This window comes from Mauremys reevesii, linkage group 1 (genome assembly GCF_016161935.1).
Source record: "Mauremys reevesii isolate NIE-2019 linkage group 1, ASM1616193v1, whole genome shotgun sequence".
Classification (NCBI taxonomy): Eukaryota; Metazoa; Chordata; order Testudines; family Geoemydidae; genus Mauremys; species Mauremys reevesii.
The window spans coordinates 25,435,612-25,449,087 of record NC_052623.1 but is presented as its reverse complement, the minus strand read 5'-3'; the positions used below and the strand labels follow the sequence as shown (position 1 = coordinate 25,449,087).

General features: G+C 43.6%; 1 protein-coding gene across 2 annotated transcripts in view; it reads right to left on the bottom strand.

The window, feature by feature from the left end:
• Positions 1-13,476, bottom strand: part of PCF11 (PCF11 cleavage and polyadenylation factor subunit) — a 30,953-nt gene that overhangs the window by 8,707 nt on the left and 8,770 nt on the right. For both annotated transcript variants that reach the window (XM_039538607.1, XM_039538598.1), the window contains exons 5-9: positions 11,449-12,557; positions 10,970-11,159; positions 4,014-4,653; positions 2,349-3,934; positions 180-282 (exon numbers count right to left, since the gene is read on the bottom strand). In XM_039538607.1, coding sequence (XP_039394541.1) covers positions 180-282; positions 2,349-3,934; positions 4,014-4,653; positions 10,970-11,159; positions 11,449-12,557 — 3,628 coding nt within the window. The remainder of the gene's footprint in view (positions 1-179; positions 283-2,348; positions 3,935-4,013; positions 4,654-10,969; positions 11,160-11,448; positions 12,558-13,476) is intronic.

Below are 13,476 nucleotides of genomic sequence, written 5' to 3'. Positions count from 1 at the left end.
ATCTTTCTTGAGCTAGTACTGAACCAGGACCCCAGAATAGTGCTAAGTGGCAACATCGAAAGTACTGTGCTGTCCTTTAGATGAGATGTGGATTACCTGAGGAGCTAAATTCTGTGGTTTCTGATTAATAAAGTTTGAACACTAGTTTAAAATAGCCAGCACAAAAATTGTGTATATACCTGCTTGATTCTGAAAGTTTCCAGGATTTTGTGCAAGTACTGGTAAATACGTTTGTCCTTGACTGTAAGGTCCAGGTTGAGAAGATACAGATAGACCAGGAACCTGTAAAAGTAAAAAGTTATGTACTTTTCTCATAGCTATTTGAATTACAAAATGTTCTTACATTTTACTATTAATTCCTAAAGTGTCCCCAGTATAGAACCATAGAAACGTAGGACTGGAAAGGACCTCAAGAGGTCATCTAGTCCAGTTCCCTGCCCTAGGAAGGACTAAGTATTATCTAGACCATCCCTGACAGTTGTTTGTCTAACCTGTTCTTTAAAACATCCAATGACAGAGATTCCACAACCTCCCCACATAATTTGTTCCAGTGCTCAACTACCCTAATAATTTGGAAGTTTTTCATAATGTTCAACTTAAATCTCCTTTGCTACAATTTAAGCCCATTATGCCAGTGGTCCCCAAACTTTTTACCTCACGCCCCACTCTTACCCCCCCCTTCCTCCTAAGCTGGGGGAAGGAGCGAGACCATGGCTCCAGGAGGGGGGGACATGGACAGGGGTACGGGGGCTGGGGCCGGTAGCCGGGGCCAGGAGCGGAGCTGAGTGGCACTCCCTCCCCGCACCCCATGGGGGCTGGCCCAGGCCCCAGCTGTGCCCCCCTGAACATTCTGCTCCACAGTTTGGGATTCTCTGCATTATGCATTTACCTATTTATATCCATGAAGGGGGAATGCCGCCGTACGTTTCTGAAGGCTCCTTATAAATTGACACCACAGTATTTCAAACTATATTTTTATTGCCAAGCATTGGGTGGGGGGGCAGACCTAATGAAATGCACAAGTCCTTCCATGCTTACTTATTTAATAAGGGATATTTGTTTCTTTTAGCCATCAGGCCTGCACATTTTAAATTCACTTTCCAATACTGACTCATCATTGCTTCTTTTAAATTGTTCCTTTTCACCCAAATTGGACTCATTTTTAAGTAAACTCCAATATGAAGTAAATATACTCAGATTTTTAGCTGAAAATGTAAATGGTACCAGTTATACCAAAAAATAACGAAATCCAGGATGTCTCCAAAAAAGAAATAAATGCTAGTGAATTTCAGAGGGGAAAAGTAATTTTTTATAATTACTTCTGCTACAGTTTTGTAGAAGGCAGTTGATTAGTAAGTTCCTTCAGCATATATTTCTGGATTCATGCCTGTTGGCTTTGGTGTTCTTTAAAATTTTACCAGTATAGGTGGTATGAGAACACCTAACTACTTGTATTCATTTAATTAGTAATTCTTCGTATCACATTCAACTTACACCCTCAGAATGAAGAATGCTTGTAGAATTCAAATTTTCTAATCAACTTTGTTAAAGATGTTTAACACCAACTCCTCCTACTGAAGAGGATTTTTGCAAGACAATCATCAATACTGAAGCCAACTGACCTCACCCATGGATGAAAGATGTGTGCTAAACAGGCACTTTTTGTCCAACAAATAGTTTGAGTGTGCCAAAATCCCCTATTTCCTAACAACCTTCCTCCCTCCTGAGGGCACTAAATTCTACAGCTCTAACAGGGCCAGCTGAAATAAACCCTGTGTGCACTACATGCCCCACACATATCCACACCAGCTTTGTCCTACTTATCTACACTTGTTAGGTAGCATTTGGCCTTTACTTCTTTTGCAGAAATATCAGGAGCGTTTATATGCACCTAAGTTTAACATTTTCCATGGAATTCATTTTGTGCAAAGGGTAGTTAAAATACTGCACATGATTTATAACTCCAATCCCAGCTATTTTTGCATTCAAGGGCGTAGTGGAAATAGAACCGTTTCATTATTGTTTTGATCAGGTTACACTTTCAGGTGTACACACTGCAGGGGAACTTCTAAAACATGCTTGGAAATACCTGAATCTATTTAAAAAAAAAAAAAACTTAAATTTTCTTAATAGATTAGGATGTTTCTCTAAAAAAAACCCTTCAATTTGGAACTAAAATTATCAGACTATGTCACTTTAAAATGATGATTGTAGACAATTACGGATATATTCAAATTAAGACTTTTTAAATTTGAAACCATCTGTAGTGGTGCTGTATCCTAAGCACTCATAAAGTCATAAAATTTTGCTACATAGATGTAGGCAAGTTTAATACTAAACAATCTTACCTGCTGTGGTTGCTGAGTATTTCCTACTGACATAGAATTAGGCATGGTATTGAAGTTTCCATATTGAGGACCCTGAAGATTCTTGTCGTCAAAATAATGTCCAGATGCTCTGTTAAGTGGATTGGGAAAGTTCTGTGCTCCAGGGCCAGGTGGCCCATTAAAATTTGGTCCTTGAGAGGCATCAAACATTTCAGGTCTCTGGAACTGCATCCCATGGGATGGTCCATTGTAAGTCTGATTGGGATGTTCACTGTATGGACCAGTTTGCCCATAAGATACTGTTTCCAGTCTTGAGGCAGGAGCGTTAGCTACATTTTCAAACCTTGGACCTTGAAGACCAAGGGGCATTGCAAACCTTGAACCTGGCTGGTGTTGTGGACCTTCAAACCTTTGAGGTACTGGTGTATCAAATCGTGGCTGCTGACCAGGTGGTCCATCAAACCGAGGAGGTGTCTGTTGACCAGGTGCCCTTTCAAATCTTGGGCCAGGTTGTCCATGTAATCCATCAAATCTTTGCAAAAGTGATAGCTGACCAGGCTGACTATCAAATCTGGACGAATGACAGCCATCGAATCTTGGACCAGTCTGACCCAAAGGCCCTTCAAATCTAAGTCCACCTCCCGTCTGGACCGATGGACCCTCAAACCTAGGACCAAGCCCTGGCTGGACATGTGGACCTTCAAATCTGAGACCACCCCCTCCCTGGACATGTGGCCCTACAGACTGACCATGGGGCCCCTCAAAACGCAGACCTCCTCCTGGTTGACCATGTGGCCCTACAGGCTGACCATGTGGCCCCTCAAAACGGAGACCACTCCCTGGTTGACCATGGGGCCCCATTGGTTGGATATGTGGCCCCTCAAACCTGAGACCACTCCCTGGTTGACCACGAGGCCCCATAGGTTGACCATGGGGTCCCTCAAATCTGAGTCCACCCCCTGGTTGGCCATGAGGCCCCATAGGTTGACCATGGGGTCCCTCAAACCTGAGACCACCCGATGGCTGACCATGAGGCCCCTCAAATCTGAGACCACCCATAGTCTGGCCTGCAGGCCCCTCTAACCTGCGACCACCCACAGGCCCCTCAAACCTTAAAGTACCCCCTACTTGCCCCAGAGGGCTTTCAAACCTTAGTGCGCCCCCTGCACCCACTTGCCCCAGGGGCCCCTCAAACCTGAGGGTGCCTATCTGCCCTGGTGGCCCATCAAATCTTAGGGCACCCCCTCCCCCTGCCTGTCCCAGTGGCCCATCAAACTGTGAGGCAGCTCCTCCTCCCACCTGACCAAGGGGCCCCTCAAACCTCATAGGAGCCTGTACAGGTGGCCCTTCAATTCTAGGGCTTGAATTATTAGAAGGCCCATCAACAAAATGACCAGCTTGTCCATCTCCCCCTCCCCTTGCAGCAGGCTGTCTAGGTGAGCCATCAAATAGCGGTCTGTCTTCCATGAGTGCACCTAATCTCTGCTTTACGTCAATGCCTCCAAATCTTGATCCTGGACTCTCTATAAATGATGTTTTCTCTGGATCTTCATATCTAGGTCTCTTGAAACGTTCACTGAATGGGGACCTCGGTTCCTCTCGAACACCTAAAATTTAAAAAAATAGTTAACTTACTGAAATTCTGCAAGATACCTAACCTCAAGAATTTAAAAATAAAATACGTACCACTCTGTCCAACCAGCTGTCTTTCTTCACGATTATCAAATTTGCAGAATCCATCTCCATCAATTTTTTGAAACTCTGGTATGCTTTTCCCTTGTTGCCTGAGTGCATCTCTAAATTCATCTGATTCTCCCCAGCTATCATAAGGATCGAAGTTTTTAGAACTTCGTGTTCCTTTGGAAGAATTTTGCTCATCATGTCTTCGCCGGCTCTCGAGTGGTGAAAGATCATCAGCATACGGTCTACTGCCACTTATAGGAGAATGCCGTCTTGACCTTTCTCCAAATTGCTCTTTTCTGTCAAATTGTCCTCCACGTTTACCTTTTGTTTGCTCACATTCTATTCCAGAAAGCAATGCATTAGTCAAATCATACCCTAAAATATCATCAGGATCTAACAGATCAAGTCTTGGAAATGAATGCTGAACTTGTGTTCTTTTCAGTTTAGCTTTATGTTCATAATACGTTAATTCAGCATCAGACAGAAGGGGTTTCTTCTTCATACCACATTTTTCTTCTGTAGGACTATCCCACACATTGCATCTGTGCTTTCCTTCCTGATATTGGAACAGTTGACGAATCTGATGAGCCACAACAAGAAACTCATCTTGTGTTATTTCCCCAGATGTCAGACGTTCATTTGCCTATGTACAAAAAAAGTAAACAAATTTTAGATTTAAAACACCTTTTTTTAATGTAACTACACAAAAAGACAGGTCTAACAAAGGAAATGGTGTTGCATTATACATCAAGAATATAAAAACTTGTTCTGAAGTACAGAAGGAGGTGAGCGGTAGACAGCTGAAGGTCTCTGTGTAAAGATAAAAGGGAGAAAAATTAGCGATGATGTCATGGAAGCAGTCTACTATAGACCACCACTGTAGGAAGAGGAGGTGGATGAAGCATTTCTAGAACAAACAAATATCCAACTCTCAACACCTGGTAATACCCAGACATCTGCTGGAAAAGAAATATGAGAAAACACAAAATTTCCAAGTATCAAAGGGGTAGCCGTATTAGTCTGGATGCAAGTACATTGTCGGTCTTGCATCCGACGAAGTGGGTATTCACCCACGAAAGCTCATGCTCCAAAACGTCTGTTAGTCTATAAGGTGCCACAGGATTCTTTGCTGCTTTTACAAAATTTCCAGTAAGTTCTTGGAATTAATTTCAGAAAGTAAGGCAAGTAACCCAAGCGGACAGCCATTTTAGACTTAATACTGACCAACAGAATATGAATATGAAGGTGGTAGGCAATATGTGTGAAAGTGATCATAAAATAACAGATCCGGAGGAAACAAGGCATGAGAGCAGCAGAAAATGGACAATGGAGTTTAAAAAAATCAAACTTTAACAAACTCAGAGAACTGGTAGATAAGGTCCCAAGGGAAGAAAATCTAAAGGAAAAAGTTGTTCAGGAGAGCTGGCAGTTTCTTAAAGAGACAATATAGGGACAACAGCAAACTATCCCAATGAGAAGAAAAGATAGGAAGAATATTAAAGAGCCAATATGGCTCCATCTGGAGCTCTTTAATGACCTAAAAATCAAAAGGAATCGTACAAAACGTGGACATGTGGACAAATTGCTAAGGAGGAATACAAAAGAATAGCACAGGCTTGTAAGGACAAAAACAGAAAGGCTAAGGTCATGTCTACAACTACTGGCTAAATCAGCACTGCTGCAATCAATGCAGTGGTGTCGATTTAGTGGGTGTGATGAAGACATGCTAAATCGATGGGAGAGCGCTCTCCTATCAATTTGTGTACTCCACCTCCCCGAGAAGCATAAGGGAAGTTGGCAAGAGAGCATCCCCCATCAACACACACCACGGTAAGTGGCTCTAGCTATGGTGACTTCAGTTTTATTATTCATGTAACTGAAATGGCGTAACTTAGATCGATTTACCACGATAGTGTAGACCAGCCCTAAGTCACAAAATGAGTCACATCTAGCAAGGGACATAAAAAACAATAAGAAGAGGACCTCTGACAAGGTCTCTCACCAAAGGCTCTAAAGCAAAGTAAGCAGTCATGGGATAAGATGGAAAGTCCCTTATGGATCAGTAACTGGTTAAAAGAGAGGAAACAAAGGATAGGAATAAATGGTGTTTTCAGAATGGAGAGATGTAAATAGTGGTGTCTCCCAGGGGTCTGTACTGGAACCAGTACTAATCAACATATTCATAAATGATCTGAAAAAAGGGGTTAACAGGGAAGTGGCAAAATCTGCAGATGATACAAAAGTACTCAATATAGTTAAGTCCAAAGCAGACTGTGAAGAGTTACAAAGGGACCTCCAAAACTGGGTGACGGCAACAAAACGGCAGATGAAATTCAATTTTGATAAATACAAAGTAATACACACTGGAAAATATAAACCCAACTATACATACAAAACAATGGGGTCTAAATTAGCTGTTATCACTCAAGAAAGAGATCTTGGAGTCATTATGGATAGGTCTCTGAAAACATCCACTCAATGCGCAGCAGCAGTCAAAAAAGCTAACAGAAAGTTGGGAGTCATTAGGAAAGTTGGGAATCATTAGATAATAAGACAGAAAATATCAAATTGCTTCTATATAAAGTCATGGTATGCCCACATCTTGAATACTGCACGCAGATGTGGTTGCCCATCTCAAAAAAAGATATACTGGAATTGAAAAGGTACAGGAAAGGGCAACAAAAATTATTGGGGTATGGAACAGTTTCCATATGGGGAGAAATTAGTAAGACTGGGAGTGTTCAGTTTGGAAAAGATGACAACTAAGAGGGGATACGATAGAGGTCTATAAAATCATGACTGGTGTGGAGAAAGTAAATACGGAAGTGTTATTTACTCCTATTCATAATATAAGAACCAGGGGTCACCCAATGAAATTAATAGGCAACAGGTTTAAAACAAACAAAAGGAAGTATTTCTTCACACAACACACAGTCAACCTGTAGAACTCCTTGCCAGAGGCTGTTGTGAAGGCCAAGACTATAACAGGGTTCAAAAAAAAAAAAAGGGTGGGGTAAGTTCCTGGAGGATAGGTCCAGCAATGGCTACTAGCCCGGATGGACAGGGATGGTGTCCCAAACCTTTGTTTGCATATAAAACATAACATATGCATAATGATTATGAAGAATAATGCAAATAAGTCAAACCACGGAGAAAAGTACAATGAAAAAACCCACCAATACTATTTATTCAGAGGTTTGTGCTACTGTAGACTTTGCGTTTGCTGCTGTGCAGAAGAGCTGGAAAAATAACCCAAAGAAGCAGGAAAAAAAAAAAAGACAGAAGAGTGGGAATGGGCAACTGGGGATGGATCACTTGATGATTACCTGTTCTGTAACTGGCAACTGGCATTGGCCACTGTTGGAAGACTGGATACTGGGCTAGATGGAGCTTTGGTCTGACCCAGTAAGGCCGTTTTTAAGAGGTTCCTAAAATATATTAGAAGAAAGAGAAAGACGAAGGAATGTGCAGGTCCTCTACGTAGCGGGGAAGGAAAGCTAATAACTGGTGACATCAAAAAGGCTGAGATGTTTAATGCCTATTTTGCTTCAGTGATCACTGAAAAGGTTAATGGTGACCAGATACTCAACACAATTAATATGAACAAGAGAGAAGAAACACAAGCCAAAACAGGGAAAGACCAAGTTAAAGAATTTTAGATAAGTTAGATGTGTTCAAGTCAGCACAGCCTGATGGAATTCATCCTGGGGTACTTAAGGAACTAGCTGAAACAATCTCAGAAGTGTTAGCTATTATCTTCAAGAATTCATGGAAGATGGTTGAGGTCCCAAATCACCAGAGAAAGGAAAACATAGCATCTATCTTTAAAAAAGGGAACAGACAAGACCCTGGGAATTATAGATCAGTTAGCCTGACTTAGATACCTAGAAAAATACTGGAACAAAGTATTAATCAATCAATTTGTAAGTACCTAGAGCAGGCCTGCACAACTCGTAAAGCAGCGAGGGCCATATTACTCCAAAGAAAACAGCTGAGGGCCAAACCCCCCCCAGCGCCGCAGAAACACCCCCCCCAGCACCGCCCATCCTGCCCCAAAACACAACAACCCCCCCAAGCACTGCCCTGCCCACCCCACCCCCAAGCGCCGCCCACCCCACGGAAACAAATCCTCCTTCCCCAGCGCCGCCCCAATAAAACAGCGGTATCGAACCTTGGTAGTATGTTATAGCGAGCCCCTAAGGTAGTATAATTAAGGTAAAAGAAAAATGTCTTTTTGCTAAAAGTAGAATAAGATCTTCCCCCCGCTTTGTAACCAGTTGCCCTGTTGAATGAATGAGGTGTGACTGAGGAAGGCGTGGAAGGCAGGCACCTCCAGACAGCTGCAACCCTTGGAGAAGGAATGGGAGCCAGACCAGATCAGTATAACAGGTCAGCCACCGACGCGTAGCTTGTCTCCTCGGCCCCCTCCCCGCCGCTCGCCTCCTTAGCCCCCCACCCGCTGCGGCTCACCTGCCCCACCACCACTGCCCGCCTGCTTGCCTCCTCAGTCCTCCTCCCCCGCTGCCAGCTCCCCTGCCCCCCCGTCAGTGCCCGCTCGCTCGCCTCCTCAGACCCCCCACTCCCCCCGCTCACCTGTCCCCCCCATTTGTCCCCCCAGCTCACATTCCCCCCCCCCCGCCACTGCCCGCCCACTCGCCTCCTCAGCCTCCCACCCCCCTGGGCCAGTGATGAGCTGCCAAAATCTTAACAGCCGGTTCCCTCCTCACCCCACAAGGGGGTCGTCACCTGCCCCCGCCTCCCGGGACTCCTGCCCCATCGAACCCCCTTCCCTGTTCCCTGACTGCCTCCCACCACCCCATCCAATCCCTCCTCTCATTCCTGATGGCCCCACAGGACCCCTGCCCCATCCAACCACCCCTTCTCCCTGTCCCCTGAGCGCCCCTGGAACTCCTGCCCGACTGCCGCCCACCACCCCATCCAACCTCCCCCTCCTTCCTGACGGCCCCCCCGGGACCCTTGCCCCCACTCAACCCCCGTTCCCCGCCCTCTGACTGCCCCAACCCCTATCCACCCCCCGAACTCCCCTGTCCCCTATCCAAGCACCCCCCGCTCCCTGCCCCCTAAACAACCACCCTCCCCGCCCCCTTACCACGCTGCCTGGAGGTGGCTGGCAGTGCTACAGCCACGTCGCTCGGCTGGAGCCGCGCCGCACCACCACCGCGCAGCGCCTGGAGCACTGCGTCAGGCTGAGCTCGCAGCCCCCCCCGCTTCCCACGAATCAGCTGTTCACGTGGGAAACCTGGGAGGGCTGAGAAGCGCTCAGGCCCAGGGAGGCGGAGGCCAGCTGGGGCAGGGAGCGGTTCCCCTGTGCCCCCCGCCCCACCCAGGTTACCTGCTGCAGCGCGGGCGGTCCTCCTTGCGTCCCCCCGCCCCAGCTCACTTCCACTCCGTCTCTGCCTCCCTGGGCCTGAGCGCAAAGCCCCGCCGCACCACTTCTCTGCCCTTCCAGGCTTCCCGCGCGAACAGCTGATTCACGGGAAGTTGGGGGGAGGGGGAGAAGCTGGGCAGAGCATTCGGGGGGGGGAGGGGGTGGAGCGGAGGTGAGCTGGGGTCAGCCGCCAGCTCACCTGCCCCCGCCACTGCCCGCTCGCCTCCTCAGCCCCCCTCCCTCACCCACCGCTTGCCTACTCACACATACCCCGCCCCCACGGGCCATACATTGTGCAGGCCTGACCTAGAGGATAATAGGGTTATAAAGAAAAGCCAGCATTGCTTTGTCAAGAACAAATCATTCCAAACCAGCCTAATTTCCTTCTCTGACAGGTCTAATGGCCTAGCTAGTGGATGGGGGCAGAAGCAGCAGATGTGCTATATCTTGATTTTAGTAAGGCCCTTTTTAACTGTCCCACATGACATTCTCATAAACCAACTAGGGACATGTACACCCACTTTATAGTAATTTCATTTGTCACAACTATTTGAATGACAATACTCCAAGAGTAGTTATCAATGGCTCACTGGCAACCTGGGAGAGTATATCAAGTGGGGTTGCACAGGGATACGTCCTGGATCCAGTACTATTTAATATTTTCATTAATAACTTGGATTATGGAGTGAAGAGGATTCTTATAAAACGTGCAGATGATAACAAGCAGGGAGGGGGTTGCAAGCACTTCGGAGGACAGGATTAGAATTCAAAACAACCTTGACAAATTGGAGAATTTTTCTGAAATCAACAAATTGAAATTCAATAAAGACAAATGCAAAGTACAACACTTAGCATAGGAAAAAAATCAAATGCAAAACTACAGAAGGGGGAATAACTGAGTAGCTTATAGTACTGCAGAAAAGGATTTGGGGATTATAATGGATCACTAATTGAACAGGAGTAACAATGTGATGCAGTTCCAAAAAAAGGCTAATATCTGGAATGTATTAATAGGAGTGTTATATGAAAGACAAGGGAAGTAACTGTTCCACCCTTATTTGGCACTGGTGAGGCCTCAGCTGAATTACTAAATCCAGTTTTGGACACTGCATTTTAAGAAAGATATGAACAAACTGGAAAGAGTCCATAGGAGAATAACAAAAATGATAAAAGGTTTAGAAAGCCTGACCTATTAGGAAAATGTTAAAAAACAGAGAAAATTTAGTCCTGAGAAAAGATGACCAAGGAGGAACCTGAAAACAGTCTTCAAATAACTGTTACAAAGAGTACAAGGATCAATTGTTCTCCATGTTCACTGAAGGTAGGACAAGAAGTAATAGACTTAATCTGCGGCAATGAAAATTAGGTATTAGAAAAAAATTCTAACTAAGGTTAGTTAAGCTCTAGAATAGGCTTCCAAGGGAGGTTATGGAATCCCCATCATTGGAGGTTTTTAAGAACTGATTGGACAAATGTTCTAAGTTTACTTGGTCCTGTCTCAGCATGGAGGGCTGGACTTAACCTGTTACAGTCCTTCCAGCCCTATATATGATACTAATTATAACATTACCTTTTTAAGTAGCTCTCGTTTGCTTGCAGAAGTCAGTTCTTTGGGAATCTGCAAATTGGCATCCACACTTAATCGATGCTGTTGCTTTGGGGCTCGAGGTGACAAAATTCCTTTACTGGCCGCCCAGATCTCCCTGTGCCTCTGATGAGGAGATTTACTAGGTCCTTGATGTTCATCATTCTGTTGTGGACTGAAAATAATAAAATCAGGTTAGTTAAAATATACATTGTTTCTTTATACAAGAAACATTATTTACTACATTCACATTAGAACTGATTCCATTTAGATCCGATGTGCTGCGGCCACAACGGAAACTGAGCATCAATGATTACACTATTTTGCCAGTCAAAATGTTTAAAGGACAATCCCCTGTTGCTTTGATATCTGAATACTGCACACCAATTCTGCTCCTACTAGAGTCAATAGCAAAACTCCCACTGATTTCATCAGCAGGATCAAGCTCAAAATCAGTAACTTACTTTTTACTTTCCTCCCAACCAGATTTCCATCTTTTGCTTGATTTGGAACCTTGCCAATTTTCCACATTCTCCTTTGGTTCTGGAGTGGACTTTGTAGAATGCTGATTGGCAGTTTCCTGTGGTCTGTCTTCTTGAGTTTTTTTCAATCTCCTTGGATCTCGTGCATCCTGTTTAAGGTTCCTCTTATTAGAATTTCTTTCTTCCCTTGTAGTTAGTGTAAACTCTTCAACATGAGATTGCTTAGGCCCTGATTGACGGAGCTTTCCAATTTTAGGAGTCGAGGAAGTAGGAGACAAACTCCTCAGTCTTCTTTTGGGTGATCTCCTCTCTCTTCTCTTTGGTGAATGGGTAGATGGCGATCGAGACTTAGGAGAGCGTGATCGGGACCTTTTCCTATTACTTGACCTCCCAAGTTTTCCACTCTGTTTTTCTGACTCTTCTGTAATAGAGTCCTGTTTTTGAACAATGCCATTAATTACTTTATTTCTGCTGCCAACAGGTCTGTGTTCAGATGTCTTATGTTCCTCTTTTTCTTTTCTCTCCATACTTTTTCTCTTTTCTTTTGTATCATCATCTTTACCATCTGGCTTCTCCTGAAGATGCTTTTTTAACCTTGGATCTCTTTTACTAATTTCAGATACTTTCATACTTTCACATTCTTGGCTTTTAACATCTTTAGTATGGGATAACTTGCTTTTCAAAGGGGACAGTGACTTAGATTTTGCATCTAACTGATCAAGTTCTTTCTTCTGTGTTTTCTCACTTGATTTTAACTTTTCTTGCTTTGACAAATTTTGTTTTTCAGCCTGCACTGTTTTGTTTGCCTTGATATCAGATTGACTTATGGAAGATAGAAATTCTTTCCTATGACTTTGATCTTTAGCATGAGAAGAATGTTGAGCCATCCTATTAAGACGAGGATCTCTGTTTACTACTTTGACATCATGAAACTGAGAAGATGGAGATGGTCTGTTTTTTTCAGTTTGCACAGAAGCCTGGTGAGGAGCTTTGACTGTCATATGAGGAGTCTGTGAAACATGTTGTTTGGAAGAAGGTGCTTGAACTGAACCCATGGTGGTTGCCCCTTGTTGAACACTAAGAGAAACTGCCTAAAATGAGAGGGGAAAAGAGAGTTAGCATGTAAAATATAAGCTCTACACCAGTGTTACTCAGCTGCACTGCATCTTGAAAATCAACTACAGAAGAAAAAGCTTTGAAAGTTAATGATTAAACCAGTTTAATTCAAAATAATCAAGCCTCGGACCAGTCCTCTAAGAACTTGTTCTGAAATGCAGTAGCATTACAGAAAACAGAAATGAAGATCAAGTGGAAAAACAATGCAATATCAATGCTACATAAAAGACTACTTAAAAAAAATATTTTATAATTTTTCAAAACATGAAGATTCTCATTATTGTATTTCAGGGTTTTTCCATCTGATCCCAAGAAATCATGAAAAAGCAGAAATTCAGGATACGAACACACGATAGGCATGGTGAGACTGACACATTTGGGTTTTGGGAGACAAACCTGACATGACTTAAAAGTATTTATATTGGCTTCCTGATCCAGTCTCACTATGTTAGAAACAAATGTTTTGTTTTCAAAGAACGACTGGAATAAAGATTGCTGAAAATGCATGGTTTATGTGCTTTTAGCATATATATAGCATAGTGACTACTACAAAAGATGAGAGGGTTAGCGCTGTGTTGCCAGATATACATCACTTTGGGAAAGCAAAAACAACAAAAGTTGAAAATTGTAATAAAAAGCAAAGTTTCAATAAAAAGCCTGCCATCACTCTAGTTTTGAATAAAAAAAAACACTAAGATATTTTGAAGTAATACATATTGAATCCTAAAGCCCCTAATTTTACAATTAGCTCCTCTTTGGAAAATACCACTGCAGGAGTAGGGCCTTATTCTAAGACAACTTGGCTTTCCCAAAAGGGAGAAAACTGCCATGTTCCACTACATATATAGCGAACAGTGCAGCCAAGATACTGTTTTATAAATAATTCAAAAAACA